Raw genomic sequence first — 22,487 nt, 5'->3', positions numbered from 1 at the left:
CAACTAGCTTATTTTAATCTCTCTGAAAATAACTCAGCGAGTTAACAATTAGCACACGGGCTCGTGTGCTAATTGTTACGCATGTTTACTATTACTCGTAGTCAACATGCGATTAATGTATGTATTGGCTTACTCGGCACATACTGTGCGCACACGTCCCCTCGGGCTGGCGGTCTGGGGCCCCTCCTGTAGTTCCACCCCACACCGCAGGGGGCAGTCGCGGCCCTTCCTCACGCCCGCTTGGCAACCCGGCTCCTGTCTCTGTCAGACCCGACCAAGTCGCTAGGAAGTTGGGGAGGCCATAGAGACGGAGGCCCTGGTCCCAGGCTTCCTTTCTTAAAAGAAGGCTGTCGCTTGTGATGCGCTAGTGGAAAGCACATTATAATTCTGTAAACCCTGGCGCGCGGTACGGCGCCAGAAGGCTGCCTGGGCCTGGCTCCAGCGAGACCCCGCATTTTCTCCCCCCGCGCCGGCGCAGAAGGTGCGGTCCCGTCCGCCGGGCCCGACCCGGAAGCCGCCGCGCGCCGCGCTCGCCTGTCGCCTTGGGGACTCCCGGCTGCCCCGAGTCTTGGGGCCTGCCGCGTCCTCCTTTCTCGGTCCCCTCTGGCCCATGGGTCTCCATGGCGACGGCGGGGGCCCGGCCGGGGGGCGGGCAGCCCGAGCGGGGCCGCGGCGCTCTGGGGGCCTCCGCGGTGGCGTCGCCGTGTTCGCCGCTGTGGCCGCCGTGTTCACCCTCACGCTGCCCCCCTCGGTGCCGGGGGGCGACTCGGGTAACGTACTCTCAGGGTCGTGCCTCCTGCCCTCTTCTCTGGTCCGCAGTCTCCCCACGAGGTCTGGTCAGCTCGACCCCTCCATCCACCCGCCGGGGCCCCCGCAGGGTTTTGCGTTCCAGAACCAACCTATGTTTCCATTCGTGTAATTTTTCTGTAATTCTGGTCTCTTGAGTTCTCAGGCTTTCGAGACGGGGCTGGTTGGTTTCGCCTGATGGGACTTACCGACCTCTCTCTCCACTTCTCCAGATCATTTTCCTGGACCTGAGTTTTTGCTTTCCATTCCTTTTTAGTCCACAGACATTACGTACTGAGTCCTTATCGCGTTCCAGACAAAAGGACTAACAGGAGTGGTGGACAAGTATCTTGGAGAGTGTTGTAATGCGGGCAGAGACAATACACAAACTACTGAATAGCCAACAACGTATTAGGTGGGGAGAATTTAATGGAGACAGTAAGAGGGAAATGTGATTGACAGTGGGGTAGGCAGTGGCTCCATCAGAATGGCTAGTTGGGAAAGGCCTCTGAGGAGGTGATATTTTAGTTGAAACCTGAATGTTGAAAAGGAACCAGCCTTGCAGACTATTTGCGGGAGAACGCCTGAAAGGGTGGAAGCCAGTTGCGGCTTCAAGCTGCTTCTATTGAAAAGCGTGACCCGTGGGCCATTTAAATCACATGAATAATCGTTATGTATTTGGGATGAGAGACAAGATGCAGGTTTTGTTTTGCTGCCAAATTGACCATCTAATAACGCCTAATAACGATCCGTAATTTTGTTAGAATGGTGCTGTAAATTTGGGTCGTGAATCTATATAGGCTGAAGAAAAACTGAGTGCCCTAGTTCCTGCATAACAAAATACCCCCAAATTGAGTGGCTTAAAACAAGAAACGTGTATTATTTCACATTTTCTGTTGATCAGGAATCTGGGTGCAGTTTAAGTGGGTGCTCTTAGGACAAGGTTGCCGTCGTGGTATGGGGTAGGGCTGCAGTCCTCTCAGGGTTCAGCTTAGCGAGGATTAACTTCTAAACCCCATCCAGCTCTTTGCCAAACGGGTTTCTCTGTAAGCTGATTTTTGTCAAGAGAAAGAGATGGCACCTCTGCCTGACAACGCTGTCATTTCGTAACCTAATCTTGGAAGTGACAGACCACTGCCCTGTTTTAATCTTGGAAGTGAGTCAATATGTCAGCCCACACGCAAGGGCAAGAGGATTACACAGTGAGAATACTGGAGTTGGGAAGCTTTGGAGGCCATCTTCAAGGCTGCCTACCACATTGATGATCCTTGATGTTCCTTTTACACGTCATTACCTTTACCCTTTCTTTCAGGTCCTATTGAACAAATAGGAGCAATGTTTCATTAGTATAGTGGGGAACGGAGTTACCATATTTCTACGGTTTATACTAAACAATAGAAATAGCTTTATAGTTGTGAGAGTTTTGACATTGGAGAGCATTACTCAGGGGTTGAGTAGTTCTGTAACTTTCAAAAAAACATTGACAGTTCTTTACCATAGTTGTTTGAGCCTGAAGGACGGGATTAGGATGAATAATAATAACACTTATTGAGTACTTACTATGTGCCAGCACTGTTCCAAGTGCTTTACGTGAATTATTTTAATCCTCCCAGCTACTACCCTGTGAGGTAGGTACTATCAATTTCTTTATTTTATAGATGACAAAGCGGTTAAGCTGTGACCAGAATCACACAGCTAGAAAGTAGAGGCAGTCGAGGAAGGAAACCAAGTAGACTGACTTTAGAACATGCTCTCTTAACCAACCCGTGCTCTAAATTCTTTGTTAAATCTATCATCACGTATTTAGTGATAAAGTCTGTTTAAAATTTACAATTGTGTTACGGAGCCCAAGCTTGGTCTGCTCACCACATGACAGGCCAATAAATCGGGAGATGTGTTGTTAGAGCAAGGAATAACGGCTTGAATCGGAAAGCTAGCAGACCAAGAAGATGGCTGACTAGTGTCTCAAAAAACATCTTCCCTCAATCCAATTTGAGCTCCTTTTATACAGATGGGGAGGAGGAGGGGCCCACTGCAGTGCCAACCAATGGCTGAGCGGGGCTGCTATAGCTCGCACCTGTCCCGTCCCTATTACAACTGTTGCCTTGTTTTTATTAATACTGTCTTTTTTCCCCAAAAGAATAAAGTTATCTATTCACTTTGAGTTATCAAACTTTTTAGGCATTCTGACTTGTTTAGTTTGACGCTGAATAGTGGTTGCTTCTAATATTTCTATGTTCATTTTTGGGAGTGATAAGTAAACTGTTTTCCAAGGGTTGCCAGTAAGATTTGTATAATCACATCTTTGATGATTTTGTTTATATGTTGAATGTACTGTTCTCTTTGAATTTTGTGTTTATGAAATTTTTTTTTATCAATAAACAGAACACATCTCAAAACCAACATAAAGCATGTATTCTTCTTCCTGATAAGTCTTAAATTATACTCCATGAATCCATCACATTGTGTGGCCTTGCCAAAATTTATTTTTTGCACTGCTTGATACACATAGTTGATTTATGGGCAGGAGCACTCCTGGTCCTTTAGAGGAAAGGGTAGGAATCTAGCCTTCACTTCTATTTGTTATCCTTGGGAAAAATAAATTAGCTTATATATGTGTTTATATATTTTTAAGATACTGTCTTTAACACACTTGATATATGACAATATAATTTTATAATTAATATAAAGAGTATAATATGGAGGGAGCTGGGTTTTGTAAAGGTGAAGCTTCTGCTAACAACTCTGAGCTTGCCACCCATTTGTGTCCCAGATGAAAAAGCTGTGGTTCTCAAACTTGAATGTACTGGAGAATTGCCTGGGAAACTTGGGCCCCAATGCCAGAGGGTTTAGTGTAGGTAGATTTGGGTTATGGTCAAGAAATCTTCATTTTTTAAAAGGCATCTGGGTAATTCTGATGCAGGTTGTAGTAGGACTTAACATTTGAGGCAACCCTAGTGTAAAGGGTTGAGGGAAAGCAAGGACCCTTTCTCTTATATCATATTTACTTTCTCTTTTTATCATATTCAATTTTAAGAGTCGTGTTTAGCTTTTTATCAAGGGTGCATTCATAGACTTTGAATAGTAGCATCTTTTCTATTTAGATTTTAGTTTCACACTTGATAAGAGTTGGTGATGGAGGTTAGTCACATTCCAGATTCATCTTTCTACCAACAGAACTCCAGCAAAGAATAACAGCATATTGACTTTTCAATGGTAAAAAGAAATTAGAGAAAATGGGCTATTTTTCTTAATGTTAAATGTAATTCTAAGTACATTTTAAATGGAGGAGAATGAAGAGCAACCTTGGAAATCTGAACTGAACTGTGCTTCATAGCACCTACAGAAATACAAGAACCAAAAATTGATTAAAACCATTTGGGACTGAAGACATAAAGAGCAAACCCATTCTAGAATAAAACTATGAAATACCATAAAATACTGGTAACAGCTACAAAGGGAGGAGTTATTTTAAACATATTAAAACCATAAACAATTTCTTTATATAAGGTACAAGAAGGGCCTTTGGCTTGTAAGATGCTCTTGAATATCTCCAGCAAACGTCAAAGATGTCCTTAAGTAAGTGACTTAAGTGAGCAGTATCTGTCTTTGGTGCCCTTATGGGATTTCTGTGAAGTGAGCAGTCTTTCAACCTGAGATGGGGGTGTCTGAGTAGCAAGGATGACAACGTGATAGGTCTTTTTGTCAGTCTCTATGTGCGGGGCTTTTCTGTGTGGCACGAGGAGGGAGAGGTGCTGATATCTTCTTGACAGAACCCTGAAATGGATAGGATATTTTCAACTTAGTGGAAAAGACAAATGAGAACAACTAACCAGAATAAAAGGCAATCTAAGTAAGTGCTAAATAGAGAGGTTCCAGCAGGTTCTATGGAGGAGGAGGAAGTGATTCATTCTGATGGGTGAAGCTGGGGAAGGGTATGTGTAAGGAAAGGTGTCACCGAGAAGGTAGCAACTGAACTAGGCCTTGACGGATTTAGGAGAGAATGCTGGATGAGAAAATGAGTGATAAGAGGTGCAAAAGAGGACCATTCAGAGGAACAGTGGGTAGTCAGATCTGACAAAGGTGAGCATAGGTTTCATGGACATAAGCCTTGGAAAGGGACCTGGAAGCCATAGAGGGCTTGCATGTCACGCTGAGGAATCAACTTCATTCAGTACACAGAGAGCAGCCATTGAGCAGTTTTAGTCTAAGGAAACAATCTGACCTCTGGGGAGTGGGGATGGCAGTAATTAGTGATTTCAGTAGGAAGATGAATTGGGATAGAACATTGGTCAAAGCTATTGCTGTAGCCCAGGCCAGAGAGAGGAAGGGTCTAAAATACGGTCAGGGCAGTAGAAATGAAGAGTACTGATATCCACTGAAGGATAGAAAATGGACATTAATACATTTCCCAATAGATAATAGTACTTTCATAAATCATCAATTAATATTGATTGATTTCGTACACTGTACTGTATTAAGTGTATAGGGATAATCAGAAATAGTCCCTGTGCTCTGGATACTTAAAGTATTAACAAATAAGCATTGAATTACTACATCATAATTTTAGAAGTAATTACTAATGGTGAGGAATTACAAAGAACTATGTAAATAATATGATTTAATGGTTCGAAAAAAATGTACTTCGGTAGTCAAAGCTTACCAAAATAACCTGGAGTTAATAAGCATTTGGCAATTGTTTAAAGATACACAACATAATTAATGTAGAGAATGTATCCAAATGTCAGTTTAGGGCAGAATGGCACATTTTATAGACTGTTCAAATCTCCAGTGTCTGCACATTTTACATATCATAAGGTTGCATCTTTACCGACAGTTTTGTACTAAATTCTTGAGGGATAATACAGCATTTTACACTAATGCTCTGTAAGAGTTTTTATATATTTGCAAGGGTAGACAACTTTCAGGAGGGAAAGTAGGCATATTTTTAAAATTGAAGTATAGTTGATTTACAATGTTGTGTTAGTTTCTGGTGTACAGCAAAGTGATTCAGTTATACATATTACATATTCTTCATTATAGGTTATTACAAGATATTGAATATGGTTCCCTATGCTATACAGTAGGACCTTGTTGTTTAAAATAAGCATTTTTAGAAACTAGAATTCACATATATTTACACTGACCAGTTATTAAAAACTATCAAAGATAGTTTGTTCAGTAATACCTAAGGGAGAACATATTCTGAGACTATTTCATGCTGTTAAATCTCTACAGATTTACAGTTTTATCCAGTCAAATTAATGCAAAACCCCAATGCAAGCATTTGGATTTTGAAAACTTTGGAGGAGTGTCATTTTCTAATAGTAATTATTGGTTTTCCATTATTTTTTCACAGGGGAACTGATCACAGCCGCACATGAGCTTGGAGTAAGTATTAGTTTTATTGTTTAATCAATGCTCTCATTAACAGTCTTAGGAATTAAGAAAGTTTAATTAAGCATGGAGTAAAGTAGATTAATTTATTTTCAGACCCCAGTTTTTAGTAACTTATAAGTACAGTACATGACAATTTACTTTAAGTTTTAAATCCAATTAAACTGAATTATAAAGCAAAGCCTTTACTATATATACAGTAGCTGGCTTATTATCACCCCAAATTTTGTATAAGCTATGGAGAATAAAATAAATCGGGTTAACAGTTTTAATAAGTTTATTATTTAATAAACTTTATTGTGGTGCATGATCCCTTTAGGCAAGACCTTAGGGCTGTCAGCGTGGTGGTAATCCGATAGCAGTGTGGTCTTTCAACTTACTAACCAATACGATATTTCAGAACCCGCTTTTTTTCAATAGCCTTTTAAATGACCCTAATGTACTGTGAACCCAGAGAACAAACTGCTTAAGAACTGACAATGAAATATGTCACCCTTTCTCTAGGTGACACACCATGTGATAGACCCTGCCAAATCCACTAAAGAAAATATTTATTTGTTTGGCACAAGAGGATTACAATAGAAAACCACTATTCAAACATTTAGTCATTGTCTCTTCATCTTTATACTTGCCTGAGAAAAGCGCTACTTTTCAATTAAAGCCAGTGTGACTCTTCCTTTACTAGATGAAAACCTTCTGACTGTTGCTAATTTTTCCTTAGGTTGCCCATCCTCCTGGCTATCCTTTGTTCACTCTGGTGGCTAAACTGGCAATTATACTATTTCCTTTTGGTTCGGTTGCCTACCGAGTCAATCTTCTGTGTGGCTTCTTTGGAGCAGTAGCTGCAGCATTACTTTTTTTCACCGTTTTCAGGTAAAGTAGTTGATTAGTTAATTTTGACTAATTGGAGATGGCCCATGTACATACATTACAAAAAAAAAATCTTTTGTTGTTTGAATGGTTTTTCCTAATCACTCATGTGATTTCACTTTCTCAATTTACAGTAATTTCATATGCGTTTGACTGCTTAAATGATTACACAGTTGGTTCTGCTTCATACAACGGAGAGAAGGTGTCACCAGTTCATTATCACAGTTCTCTGGTTAGGCAGAACTAATAAGGTTTGTCATTTCAGGAAGATGCAGATGGGCCAGTTTAATTCAACAATATAAAGTTCATCTTTTGGTAAATGGTAAATATCACTTAATTACTCACAGTATTGCTGATGGGCAGCTGCCTGTCAGGTCCAGAGCTAATACCTAATTATACTGTATTTTAAATATGCACATCTATACTTTTTGAAATGAAGCTGTTAACTAAGGAAATCAATTTGGGTTGTGGTTTTAGTAAGGTTTCACTTTGTTCCATTACTGCTGTAGGGAAGATAAGCTAATTAGACACCACTTACTTCATGATGGAAGGCTTTCTTAGTTTGGAAGGCTATGCTGCTTTTAAAAAAACAGGTCATTAGTTTAGGATATTGGTAAACACATTTGTCTTTGCTGTTTCTCTCTCCTTCGGTATTAACTCAGTCTAACCTATACCTAAAAGGATTGTAGTCAAAAATACAAATTATTCTTCCTGCAAAGGGGAAACCAAGTTAAAACATTTCTTTCAAAAAGTATTGCAGATTTTATTATAAAAACAAATAATTTTTGTATGTAAATAGAGTATAATTTGAGTAGACAATTTCAAATGTCATTTTTGGAGACTAATATTTTTATTTACATTTGTCATATCACTGCCCTTTGACTAAATTCTTTGTAAATTCCCTTTTGATTATTTGTAGAAAGGTAAAAGTTACAATAATTATGGCTAAAGCTTACTATTAAATCTATTTGTGGAAATCTTTCAGATTCAAAGTTGTAATTGTTGATCATTTACTAAACTTTAATCTGTATTATTTAATTTGTTTCTATTTCAGTCTTACAGGTTTTCAGTGATAGCCATATCTTTAAGTATGAAATGTTTAAAATAACATTTCTGCTTGGCTTAATTAGTGTTATGAATACTTTCTTTTTCTAAATGATTAGAATAATCATTATTAGTATTGTTCCTTCTGATCTTTTATAATTAAGGCTCTGTCATTTTCGTTGAGAGAAAAACTCTCTTTTTATTTTTAAATATCTAGGTTGAAATTTAGAACTTACTTGTTCTCTATTAAACGTATGAGTTTTTGCAAGACATTTAAGACAAAGACATTTTAAAGAAAACTAATACTTGTATTTGTTTTGTTAGTTCATCTGTACTTTAGATTATTTCTACAACATATACATATATTTAAAGGCTGTAGCTAGCTCTTAAGCAGGTAAAGTGATTCGTTTTCTAAAACTTTTCCATGTTTTCCACTATATTAATTGTCGATGCCCTTCCTCATAAAAACCACTGTAAAAATCATATATAAAAATCTTTATCTTTCCAGAATCCGAATAGTTTGGGACAATAATTTTCCTTTGAGTTGTCCACATTTTAAAATAGCTTTGATTAATTATTATGCTTGATTATAATGGGTTTTAGATTAGCACACAAGCCTGTGACCCTTTTCTTTTAATATACAGTCTTAATGATAAATTCGTATACTTGCTGACATATGTTTTAAATCAAAAACTCTTCATAGACTAAATTGGATATTTGCATGCTTTTAGTAATCTAGTACTTTGGAAAAGTTGCTTTCTTTCTGAAAAGGGACCTGACAACATTATCTCTTACGTACTTTTAATGTGAAAATACTTCATTATTTTGAATACAAATAATTGACAAGGTACACGTCCCTTGGGAACAACCTAGTTCAAGTGGCAAATCTGTTTTGTCAAACAATAGCCACCCTTCGGGAAAGAGCAAGCCATCTCTATGGTAATAGGACTAACAGTAGCCTATTGATCGAGTGGAAGAAGACATTATACAATGTCAGCTGGCTTGTTACAATTTCATTTGTCGTATGACCTGAACCTAGCCTCTAAAACCTTCCTTCTGTGAATATAAGCCCAAGAGCAGGACGCGGTTTTTGTGCAGCCATTACGGTGACGGCTTTTTTCCTGTCCCAGCGTACAGTAAATATGTTCCTTCACAGGTTGACTCCTTCACCAGAACTCATTCAGGAGACATTTCACTACTTTATTCATTTGCCGACCAAGTCATCATTCCATTTTGTTGTTGAATATTAAAGGGTTTTGATCCAGGAGACAGCTGTATTCTTTCTTTCCCCCATCACTTAAGAGAACATTACTGTACATGTAGGATTAGTGCTGACTGGTGTGCAGGAAATTAATTCTTTTAACAGTTTTAGGTTTTTTTCAGGTAATTGTTCACATAGCATTCACTATATTTAGCTCTTGGGGTGGGTATAAAGACCTTCTGTACCTTTTAAACAAAGATTGTATTTCAAAAGCAAATTTCTGTTTAAATATGTTGATGTAAAAAGCTCCATTTCTTCAGTAAACATGAGTTAGATTGAAAGAACAATTTATTTGTTGTTTCCAATTACTTTGTAATTTTTGCTTTTCTTACATCTTTCTCTTGCTTTTAAAAGCCTTTAAGATGTCATTAACACTGCATTTTTTGTCAGTCTTTCCTAATGGTTGGCAAGAACTCTTTTATGTTTGCTTTGCCCTGATGTAGAAAGCATATGAGTAAAACAGCACATTGAAAGCTGTGTCACTGTAGTTTATTGAATTAAAAATAGTAAGATTGTGGCAGTTGTTTCTGCATGTATTTATTTATGTATTGTCCCCTTCAGGGGTATTTTAAAGCATGCACTATGTTAAGGGAGTTTAATCTAATATATTTCATTTCTAGGAACCAGTATTCATTTTATTAATACGTACATCTGTGCATTTGACTGTACTACAGTTAGTGATTTAGAGAAACTGGGATTTTCTCTTTTAAGGCCAATGAAGTAAATGATTTTTTAGTTTGATAGTATGATATTTAAAATGTCATATTTGAAATTCACAAATCCTATTAATATAAAATTTTAAAAGTTATAGGTATGTAAATCACTAATAGGAACATCATTTAGCTTTCCTTAGTACTTGAATTTCAAAATTGTTTTCTAAGAAACCTCAAACTAGATCCTCTATACTTAGTAAGGAAGGAGTACTGAAATCACTGTAATTAATATCAACATGCTTATATTTCATATGTTCTGGTAACACTGAAATAGAATGGAGTCTGTTGATAGTATCATATAAAAATTCTTTACTTGAGGGAAGATTTAAATTGCTTATGATCTCAGGTGAGGGCATGTCTTGTATCATGTATTTTGATAGTTACAAGGCAGGGAATATATTCTCAACAGGCTTGAGAGTCAGCATATCCTTTTCAAGCTAGTATGGGCCAAATGGAACTATAGAAGAATTCATTGAACAATATTTGTTACACACTCATATGAATCGAAAGTAAAATTCTTTTAGTTTTTATAATCAAAACTCAGTGCTTATTTTAAAGAAAGTAAGACAAAGTTACTATTAAATAAACAGTTTTTCTAAAAGGCACTGTTTCAGGAAACTTGCATAAAAAAACTTTCTAACACCATTAACATTGTACAGTAAGAAATCAGATCTCTTAATGTCAAGCAGGTTCCCTAGAATATATGAATATTAATTGTAATTAAAGGTATCTTGAAACTATGCCTGCTTACTACAAAGAACTTACAACCAATTTCAGTAATATTTAAATATCTCCTGGAAGGTTGTTTTGTGCCAGTATTTTATTTATGCATATTTTATTTTTTATAAGTTATATATTCCTAAACATTCTGCCGCTGCTAAAAATTAATTTTATTAAACTTTTGGAACAGGAACACTTGATTCTGAGCACTGTGTCTGCTATTCTTATAGCTTCAGCTAAGATTCCATTCAATAAAAATCGAAAATTAAAATGCCATACCTTAGAGAACGTAGAATCTCCTGCTTAAGAGACATTTGGATTTTCCAGCTCAAAGAGTATTTTAGATTATTGCCATAGAGAATAATGTGAAGCTCTTCCTAATTTCAGAGGTAACTATGCATAAGTAACAAATGGTCACCAAGTTTTTGTAGTTGAAGAAGAATGGAAAGTACTGGAGCATTAATTTCTATTCAGGAGAATATCTGTCTTGATCCCTGGTTAATTGATCATATATTTCTCTCATACTTGTATTAAAATTGCATTGACTCAGACTGGCTAAGCATATTAAGAGCTTGGTTCATTTGCATTTTCTTATAAGTAGAGGGACATATTAGGCTCAAATAGCAGCATTTCGTTTTGAAGGGAAAAAAGCAGGGCAAAAACTCTTTTTTAAGACTGTAGAGTCTCTTCTGACAGCTAGTCAGAGTTAGAATTAGTTCAAGGAAATGTTAATAATGCATTGCCTGGCCTAATCCCCTTGATATCACCAGGTATCCTCCTGTTCATGGGTTAATTGCTTTAAAAGCGAAGGCAATATTCTGAGCGGTGGGCCGCTTCACCTTTTCACAGCTGTTACCATTGAGTGACAACTAAATCCCTTGTGTAAGATGAGGAAGAGCTCAATCTCCAATTGGGAGAAAATTTATGTAAACCACAATCCCTTCAGAATGTGCGGAAGTCATAGACTTTCTTGATTTACTCTGCTTTTCCCAGAAAGCTCTATTGTTCACTTTCCTAAGTCCCATCAACCCTTTGTAGCAGAATATCACAGCGGCAGCAGATAGCTTGAAATATATAAATGCTATCATAGCTCTGATTAATAGCAGTGCTTATGAGTCAAGTCTGATAACAGTGCAGCTCTCCACTCAATTTCAGATACTGCTAATGGAATCTGTCTTCTCCAATTGTAATATGAGAAGGCCTAATTTGCCATGGAGCTTGGAGCTGTCACCAGTAGGGGATTGTGGGGTCAGATGGGAGCTGCCAGGTTTTTGCCCTGCAGCTTGTATCTCTCACTTTGAATAGAGCAGCCCCCTGCCTGCCAGTTAGCTGATAGGCCGCCGTGGGGTTTATGCCACTATATACAATAGGAAAGGGCTACATAGGCTGACTTTATAATTGTGAAGCTAGCTCATATTTCCACAGCTACTGTGCTGCATAATTTCTAATAAGTGGTTTTAACAAACGTCAGATTATGAAAAGTTTCCTCAATTACAGAAACTTAAAAAACATCTAAATTGCTAAATCTGTTTCCTGCCGAGATTTTGCCACTGGAACTAGTCATCAGTCATTATGGCTATAATAATAAATGCATATATTTCTTAAAGTTACAAATAAAATTATAAACCATAACTCATATAGATTTGCTGCTTTTCAAAGCCATAAAAAGTAGAAAACAGTCTTAATGAATTGAAATATTACGATATACTTCATAACTTTGCATAATAAGACTACTTTATATTAAATCTCTATTGTTTAGTAAGTTAGTGTTGCTGATGAAAGTAGTTTAATACCCTCATTCTGTTGATCTTAGTTATTTGGATCTTTTAAGTTTACTTCATATACCTTTAGTATATAACATTTTAAAAATTATGCAGCATTTTCTAAGTTTTCAGTTAAAAAGGACTTTGAGAATAATATGCTGCACTATACTTTTAACCAATTTCAGTTTTGCTACCGAATACAAAATACACTGTCAAGATTGAGTAATAAGCTAATCTTGAGGCTTTGTGTGTGTGCTTTTTTCTTTTCTAAATTAATTTATTTGTTTATTTTTGGCTGTGTTGGGTCTTTGTTGCTGCGCACGGGCTTTCTCTAGTTGCGGCGAGCGGGGGCTACTCTTCGTTGCGGTGCGCGGGCTTCTCACTGCGGTGGCTTCTCTTGTTGTGGAGCACGGGCTCTAGGCGCACAGGCTTCAGTAGTTGTGGCTTGAGGGCTCTAGAGCGCAGGCTCAGTAGTTGTGGTGCACAGGCTTAGTTGCTCCGCGGCATGTGGGATCTTCCCAGACCAGGGCTAGAACCCGTGTCCCCTGCATTGCCAGGAGGATTCTTAACCACTGTACCACCAGGGAAACCTAAGGCCTTGTGTGTTTTTAAACATTTCAAACAAAATTGATGAAAATCTGTAATTTGGGAGTTATTTTAAGCTAGGCTCTACCTTAAGATATTGCCTCCCATAGTGCAAGTCATTTGGCATACTATGGAAACTTGGTAAAATGTAAAGTAAATGATGGTGATTCCTATAAAGCTCAGTTCAGTGTTTTCCTTTTAGATATTTGGGTATAAGGTTGATGAGCTGTAATAAAGTGAATGGTTCTAAGCCTTGAATAGTTTCATCATTTATTGGTTAGTGAACAAATTTTAATTCTAATGGAAATTGTGTAATTACATTTTATTTATGGAAGCTATTCATAATCTTGTTCCTTCCATTTCACTTGTGCCTTTTTCCTTTTTGAAGCCTTTTCCATTTTTTTCCCAAGTTTATTTAGTGGTTTTAAATCAGGAATAATACTTTGTATTTTTCCTTTCAGTGTACTGGTAGTTGATATTTACGTAGCTGAAAATTCAGGGTAGAACAGTTTTCTTCCTTTTGATAGAATCGCATGGAACAGAATAAACCTTGGTAGGATTTTACCTGGAGTGAAAGTAAATTTTTTTTTTTTTTTTTTTTTTTTAAATTTTATTTATTTATTTATTTATGGCTGTGTTGGGTCTTCGTTTCTGTGCGAGGGCTTTCTCTAGTTGTGGCAAGTGGGGACCACTCTTCATCGCGGTGCGCGGGCCTCTCACTATCGCGGCCTCTCTTGTTGCGGAGCACAGGCTCCAGACGCGCAGGCTCAGTAATTGTGGCTCACGGGCCCAGCTGCACCGCGGCATGTGGGATCTTCCCAGACCAGGGCTCGAACCCGTGTCCCCTGCATTGGCAGGCAGATTCTCAACCACTGCGCCACCAGGGAAGCCCGAAAGTAAATTTTTATAAAATATAGGAAAATGGGATTACTTGCAAATTTATTAAAGATGGAAATGTTTTACATTATTTTTTAGGTGCAGTGATGGTGGCTTCAGAGATAGAACTTTAATATACCATGTCCTCAATTATTGATTTATGTTTATTAGGTCTAAACTTGAAAATGACAAGAAAAAATTTAGATTCTACTGCTCTCCAAATGCCCACTGACTATAATTTGCCCACCTGGAACATGTTACATACTCAATACGTATTTGTTGAAAGGGTCTTGAGTGAACTGCCACTCACTGAGCAAGGTTCAGCTGAAACTGAAAACCTTTCTTGTCAGTAGCTTAGCTTCCCAGTTTGACCATCTCCAGGTACATTGAAGAGAGAAGTATATGGGTGTTGATTTTGTGAATGGGAACCAGAGATAACATTTGTATAATCTTCATGAACAAGACCCAGAAAGATAAGAACTTGGGAGGACAGGGGCAGTAGATTTGCCACTAATTGTACCCTGCTTTACCATATCTCTTCCCTGTAATCCACTGCATTTTTTTAAAGTCGTGAATATGAGTTGACACTAATAATAATTTATTTAACAGTAATGCTCAGATGCTGCATTGTGGCCTTCCTACTCGATTCTACTTACTTCAAGTAGGAGTTTTCAGTGTTGAAGGAAAGTAGTGTACCCTCCATGTTGGGTTCTTTGCACACAAGTAACACTGAAGACGAATACATTCATGAATTTTATGAGGCACGTCAAATGTGTGTTCTGAAAGAATTTCAGGTTTCTGTTATTTGCCTTTTGATTGAGGGTTAGACAAACATGTGACTACACATGAAAATCAAATACTGTGTAGCGGAAAGAAAAATATACCTTATCATCAATAGCAAACCTGTGTCAGTGGTGTAAATTGTAACCTCCTGATTTATCCATTGTGTCAACAGATGAATAGTATTCCATAAGTGAGAAAACTGCTGCACAATCAGTACCTTTCTTAGGAATCTCATGTAGGCCTCGTAGAATTCTGAGCCTTACGTTTGTTAGGATGCTCTTAAAAGCATCACATATTCCTTACCCTAGTGGAGAATTTCTGTCATTTGCATTTTCTGGGTGAAATTTTAAATACTTAACCACCTTTCCCATACTATCTGTCATACTCTTGGTATATCTTTTCTCAGTGACTGACCACTGTGATCTCCTGGAATGTGAACGACATGGTTTTAGTGTTAGCCCAAGTTAAAAACAATTAGGAAAATTTATTTACTGCCAGTATACTGCAAAATATATTTTATATATAACATATTTGTAAGATGTATTTATTTATATAAAACATACTTCAGTGACTTTTAGATTATTTGTTATTTTGAATGATCCATATCATTACCTTACTCTGTTAGTGTGAGACCTTGAAAATTAAGCATGCCTCTCTAATAGTGTAAAAACTTGATTTTGATTGTTGACATGTGACTATCTTTTAAAATACAATGGTTGTTTTATTAAAATTTCACAGTAATGTTTGAAGTGTGTGTTCTTCATATAGCCTTGTAAGATGTTATCTTTCTGTAAGTCAGGTTAGATTCTAAGAATATGTATTTCACTTGAAGAAGTGTCTCCCTTGATATCCTTCTCTGAGGCTTTATGAGCCTCTAGATTGGGATTGGAAAACAGTTTTTTCTCATATTATATATAATTTATCATGAGGTGTTCTTTAGTTCAAGTGGAAAACAGTTTAGATTATTTTGCAATTTATTAGTGAGTTCTGCTGAAAACAGTTCTCATTTTATTCACAACCTCACTTGAATTTCCCTTTTTCTTTTCCTCAGCTTCCTATTAGTGTGGTTGAAGTAGGTTCATCAATTTCAGTAGAAAAATGTACGTCTTTTAATTTTAATGAGCTAATTTTAAGATGTCACTTTAGCATATTAAGGGTAAATAAATTCATTAATTCCTTAGTTGCTTTTTAAAAAAATAATAATTACTTAAGCATATTTATTTAAAAGAATGAAATGAAAATTGAAAGTAGGCCTCCTTGACTGCTAAGTGAAAACACAGTGGTGTTTTTGATTATGCCATTTTTCTTTGGGAAAAAAAACCCTTACTCATACTTAGTCTACAGATAGATGACAGTTGTTTTGTCTTATTTGGGAGGTATTTATATTTATGCTCCATCTGTACATTTGACTTTATGGATGATACCAAACAGCTCGTTTTGTGGGCTCAGAACAACAATTTCATTTAAAACTCATGTTTAAATAACAATATCAGATTAGATATTCCTTCCATATATTTTTGAAAGAAATATTGCTTAGCCAGAAATTTGGACTACCAATTCATGTACCAGTATTTATGCATAGTGTTTCACTCTACTTATATAATCTAACTCTGCCAAAAAATTACAAATATATATTGTAGCCTTTTCAGGGGAAAAAAAATGTAGAGTGTGTGTTCTGGTTAGAATTATTGCCCAAAAGAGTTAGATTACAACTAACTTGTTTGATCACCCATTTTGGGGAACCCTTCATCGAGAAGGCTCATAATTGGTCCAACTCATAACAAAGGCCCCAGCAATCAAAACAGATGGTGGATTAATTAGAGGCTTTAAGAATTCAGTAGCCAACAAACACATGAAAGAATGCTCAACATCATTAATCATTAGAGAAATGCAAATCGAAACTACAATGAGATATCATCTCACACCAGTCAGAATGGCCATCATCAAAAAAGCTACAAACAATAAATGCTGGAGAGGGTGTGGAGAAAAGGGAACCCTCTTGCACTGTTGGTGGGAATGGAAATTGATACAGCCACTATGGAGAACAGTATGGCGGTTCCTTAAAAAACTAAAAATAGAACTACCATATGACCCAGCAGTCCCATTACTGGGCATATACCCTGAGAAAACCATAATTCAAAAAGAGTCATGTACCAAAATGTTCATTGCAGCTCTATTTACAGTAGCCAGCACATGGAAGCAACCTAAGTGTCCATCAACAGATGAATGGATAAAGAAGATGTGGCACATGTATACAATGGAATATTACTCAGCCATAAAAAGAAACGAAATTGAGTTGTTTGTAGTGAGGTGGATGGACCTAGAGTCTGTCATACAGAGCAAAGTAAGTCAGAAAGAGAAAAACAAATACCGTATGCTAACACATATATATGGAATCTAAACAAAAAAACAAAAAAATGGTCATGAAGAACCTAGGGGCAAGATGGGAATAAATACACAGACCTACTAGAGAATGGACTTGAGGATACGGGAAGGGGGAAGGGTAAGCTGGGACAAAGTGAGAGAATGGCATGGACATATATACACTACCAAACGTAAAATAGATAGCTAGTGGGAAGCAGCCGCGTAGCACAGGGAGATCAGCTCTGTGCTTTGTGACCACCTAGAGGGGTGGGATAGGGAGGGTAGGAGGGAGGGAGACGCAAGAGGGAAGAGATATGGGGACATATGTATATGTTTAACTTACTCACTTTGTTATAAAGCAGAAACTAACCCACCATTGTAAAGCAATTATACTCCAATAAAGATGTTTAAAACAAAAAAAAAGGATCCAGTAGATTCATAGTATTCATAGAATTCATGCCTCTTCTAAAAAAAAACTGATAAACAGATTTAAAACAGTGCTTGCTAAGTCATCTTTTCTTGTTAATGTATTTATTTATTACTTATTTGGCTGCATCGGGTCTTAGTTGCGGTATGCGGGACCTTTCATTGCAGCGCGCAGGCTCTTTGTTGTGGTGCGCAGGCTTCAGAGCGTGCAGCCTCAGTAGTTGTGGCGCATGGGCTCTGTAGTTGTGGCACATGGGCTCCAGAGCGCATGGGCTCAGTAGTTACGGCGCACGGGCTTAGTTGCCCTGTGGCATGTGGGATCTTAGTTTCCTGACCAGGGATCGAACCCGTGTCCCCTGCATTGGAAGGTGGATTCTTAACCACTGGACCACCAGGGAAGTCCCGCTAAGTCATCTTATTTGCTTGACAAGTTTAAGACCAGATTCACTTACAGACATATTTGTCAATGTGATTTTTGAAGCATCACTTAGATAAGTCTTGTGCACATTTAATGTCTTTTTCTATCTCAAATTCGCAGTGGCTTATCGATATGAAAGATTCATTGATATTTGGCTCAAAAAGACATAAAATGGAAACTTTGAGGTACTTCGTTTGAAATTTCACAAAAGTTTGAGAAACCGTAAGGGATCTTCTTTACACATCAGTGTGAAAGGCAATATGAGTAACTGTGAACCTTCCGTATTTTATTTTTCCCTTTGAAATATTTATGTTATAGACAAGGGATAAATCAAGTAATATGAAAAAAACTTTTAAAGTAAATTATTATTTCTATACTGTTGCCAAAAGAATATTTAAACACTTGAATTAAAGTACAGAATGATGAAATGATTATTCCCTAGTTTCTGAAAGATATGTCCATATGGACGTCACTTTATTTAAAAAAATCAGCGTAACAAAATCAAAATGAATCTTTTAGTTTTTTTCCCTTAATCTCATTTGTTACTAAAACATCACTTTTATAACAGTAAAGGACAGCGGTGATAAAGGACATGGTTCTTAAAAGAAACAAAATTCACTCCAGTACCAAAACATCTTTTCTTTCAATTTTTTTACAATTAAAAAAGAATAATTTCTAAGTAATGGCATAAGTTATTTTATAAAGCATTACTGGAGGTGGTTGGACTTAGGTTGAGGTAATTAGAAACCATTGCTATTTGGATATTTGAAGAGCGTTAAAAACTGAAGATAAAGTATATCTGAAATTAAATACATATATATAAACATTTAGTTTTCAAAAAATCATATAGCTTTTCTAGGGATACACAAATACACATATATGTAAAGTGCAATATACTTTTACCTTTTAAAAAGTGCTGATATGCTGACATGGCTATCTAGTGGTATCAGTAGTCCAAAAATAATTCTCTTGGCTTTGTAATACTTTAGAGAGTTTTAAGCTCCTCACATCTGGTTTCCTTACTATGTTTTGATTAGGTTACAGTTAAGATATTCTATTCCTCAGAAATACAGAAAAATCTACCTATTCAGTACCCATTTAATATGTTTAATGAGAATCTGGAGATGGAGCAACTACCCTAGTCTCGGTGAAAGTACTTTCGGGAAAACTTCTTGGAAAGGTGACACCCGTATTGAGTTGTAAACAATGAGTGGCAGTGGCCAAGTGAAGGCAGAACCATGTTCCAGATACAGAGAACCTCCTGTGCAGAGAAACCCGGAGGTTGGGGAGAAGGAGCCTGTAAGCACAGGGACTTACGAGTCATTCAGTGTTGCTGGAGCGCAGCTCGAAATGGGGTTATGTCAGAAATGAAGCTACAGGTGGACGGAGACCAGATCACGAAAATCCTTGTCTGTTGTCAGGGGGAGCTTGGAATATGCTCGATAGTCAAAGAAGAATCCTTAAAGGGTTGTAGGCAGAGAAGTTCAAGATCAGATATGCTTGAGGTCCCTCACTCTGGTGGCAGCGGTGGGCCTAGCCCTGGAAGCAGGCAGCACGCAAAGCTGCAGTATTGGTGTGAACCTGAGGCGAGGGTTCAGATGAGCTGAACCAGGGCAGTGGCGATGTGGGTGGAGAGAAGAGCGTGAGTGTTTAAAATGCTGATAAAGTACAGTTGGCAGGATGTGATACGTTTGGCAGGGAGAAAGGGAGGGGGGCTCTGATGATGACTCCTAGGTCTCTTCACTTAGATAACTAAACGAGGGAGATAATGAAATTTACTAAGAGAGAGAACACAGGAGCAGGAATTATTTCAGGGAGGAGGATGAGAAATCAATTTTGCATGTACGGACACTGAGCTTCTATGGAACATCCAGAGTTGGGGTGGCTTTGTGGTGAGGGTACCACAGTAAGTTGGGGATAAGGTAAGTTCAAACCTAAGGGAGAGGCATTGCTGGAGACATTTGGTTTCTTTAGTTTGTAGCTGGCAGGTGAAATCAAGATGGTGAATGAAGTCACCCAGGCAAAGCAGAACGAGAACAATGTCCTGAGAAAGAAATCTTGGGAAACACTGGCTTTAAAGGAGTGAAATGCAAGAAGAGGAGCCATTTGGAGAAAACACATAAGGAAGATCCAGAGCCATAGAAGGAAAACCAGAGGATGTGAGGTCCAGATGTCAACTCAGTGGGTGTGGCTGGGGGGAGTGACCCAGTGCAGCAGAGGGGTCCCCAGAGCCTATCATATTTGGCAGTTAGATGGTCATTGGGGACCCCAGTGAGAACAATTTCAGTAGAGAACTAGGGTGAGAACAGAGGGTGGAGGCTGCAGATGTGGACGGTGTGAAGCCAGTCCTGAGCCTCGCCGTGACCCTGAAACTTGCCTTCAGGAAAGTGTCCTCGACATCAGCTTGCTCTTTGGTCATTTATCTCCATCTCAATAAGGTGAAACGAAGCATGCGCAGATAATGTGTATACCGTGAACAATACAATGAGACTGCCTACCTACAGAGTCAGTGAATGAATTGGAGACCTCCGAAGTCTTCAGAAGCTCCTCATCCTCAACCATTGCTGACATTATCCTTTGACTGGTTTAGCCAGTCACAGACTCAGCTTGCTGTGTACTGACGTGGGGTGTCACATCTCCTCGTTAGCCTGCGTGTGATGTGGCACTGGGCCACACACCTGTCTTCCTACATTGGGCTCACCCTGCAGACTTATTAATGTATGATGTACTGCTTGTCTTTGGAGCCAAATGCTTAATTGTAATGAATATCGTATGATTTTGAGAACAGCTTTATTAAACTCTTCCATCACAGGCTCCTTTCAACAGCAGAGTCCAGTCTTGCTTTACAGGCCTGTTCCATCCTTCACCAATTTGCCGTCCCCTTTCCCAGCCCACTTCCCGCTCCCTGCCTGACTTGAGGGACTTTCAGCTCCCTCGTTTCCTCGATGCCCCTACACTTGCCTTCCATTTAATTGAGACCTAGATACCTTTGCTCATCTTTTTGATGCCTCCATCAGCCCCCTGCTGGCTCTGCTTCCGTCCCCATCCAATGCAGACCCTGTGGTTCATACTTTAGCATCTTTGCCTCTTGTCCTTCTGTCCTGCTTACCTAGTAAAGCCCCTAACCCCAGCTCCGTCCAGCCTGCCCAGGCCCAGCTCAGGCTGCTGCACACCTTTCCACAGCCATGCGGACTGACGCTACTGCCCCATATCCACAGCCCCTGCGGTCTCCAGTCTCAGCTGAGCGTTTATTATTGCGTGTTATTTGCTACCTACGAGTCCTTGTTATGTAGCCCTCCTCAGCTTGTGGAGCTTTCTCACAACAGACGTTTCAAATTATCTCGACTTTTCTTAATCCATTAATTTGTACATGTTACATGGTCAGTAAATGTTGGTTGATTCTGAATCTTAGTATGAAGCGAACTTTTAAAGGCAGTGTGTTCAAACGTGTGTGTTTGAAGGGACATTCACAGTTTGATTTATAAAAGGCTGTTGGAATCAAAGAAATTCTCACAGGCTTAGCCTATATACATTATTTTATGGAAAACATAAATAGTAAAATGACGAGGCCTCCAAAGTGTTTTACTATATTCCCTGTATGGATGCACACATAACTTTCTGCTCTTAAGCATACTGCCGTCTCTTCTTTGTTCCACAAAGCTCTGACAACTTCAGCATTTATTTTCAGAATTTCCTCACAGTTTTTCTTGAAGACTTAATAGAAGTAATAAACAGGGAAGGCAGGTTGTTTTAGTCAGGATTCTTGGTTGCAAGCAGTTGACTCTGGCTGTGTTTAGCAGAAAAGAAACATTGAAAGGAAGTTGGGAAGAATGCTGCAACTCAATAATAAAAAGACAACACAATTTTAAAAATGGGCAAAAGATCTGAATAGACATTTCTCCAGGGAAGATGTACAGATGGCCAATAAGCGCTTGAAAATTTGCACAACATCATTAGCCATTAGGGAAATGCAAATCAAAATCTCAGTGAGAGGGACTGCCCTGGTGGTGCAGTGGTTAAGACTCTGCGCTCCCAATGCAGGGGGCCCGGTTTCGATCCCTAGTCAAGGAACTAGATCCCACGTGCATGCTGCAACTAAGGAGCTGGAGAGCTGCAACTAAGGAGCCCACCTGCCGTGACTAAGGAGCCTGCCTGCCGCAACTAAGACCCAGCGCAACCAAATATATAAATGTTTTTCTTAAAATGCTTTTAAAAAAAAATCTCAGTGAGATACCACTTCACACCCACTAGGATGGCTAGAATCAAAAATCAGATAACAAGTGTTCACTAGGTTGTGGAAAAATCAGAAGCCTCATCCATTGCTAGTGGGAATGTAAAATTATGTAGTGACTTTGGAAAACAGTCTAGCAGTTCCTCAAATGATTAACTGGGTTGCCATAGGCTCCAGCAATTCCACTCCTAGTTACATACCCTAGAGAAATGAAAGCATATGTCCACACAAAAACTTGTACACAAATGTT

At 38.4% G+C, this 22,487-nt stretch overlaps 1 protein-coding gene across 4 annotated transcripts in view; it reads left to right on the top strand.

Annotated features, from left to right (window-relative positions):
• Positions 1 to 481: 481 nt before the first annotated feature.
• The window catches only part of TMEM260 (transmembrane protein 260), a 59,195-nt gene continuing 37,189 nt past the window's right edge, over positions 482 to 22,487 (top strand). For 2 of the 4 annotated variants that reach the window (XM_068544945.1, XM_068544936.1), the window contains exons 1-3: positions 482 to 770; positions 6,146 to 6,177; positions 6,905 to 7,056. In XM_068544945.1, the coding sequence (XP_068401046.1) occupies positions 611 to 770; positions 6,146 to 6,177; positions 6,905 to 7,056 (344 nt within the window). In that variant the 5' untranslated portion in view covers positions 482 to 610. Of the gene's footprint in view, positions 771 to 4,296; positions 4,366 to 6,145; positions 6,178 to 6,904; positions 7,057 to 22,487 lie in introns of those variants that run through there. The other 2 variants (XM_068544954.1, XM_068544927.1) reach the window with 2 other exon arrangements.

This window comes from Eschrichtius robustus, chromosome 1 (assembly GCF_028021215.1).
Source record: "Eschrichtius robustus isolate mEscRob2 chromosome 1, mEscRob2.pri, whole genome shotgun sequence".
Classification (NCBI taxonomy): domain Eukaryota; kingdom Metazoa; phylum Chordata; class Mammalia; order Artiodactyla; family Eschrichtiidae; genus Eschrichtius; species Eschrichtius robustus.
Note: the sequence above shows the minus strand (reverse complement) of the source record. Positions and strands in the feature narration are given on the sequence as shown.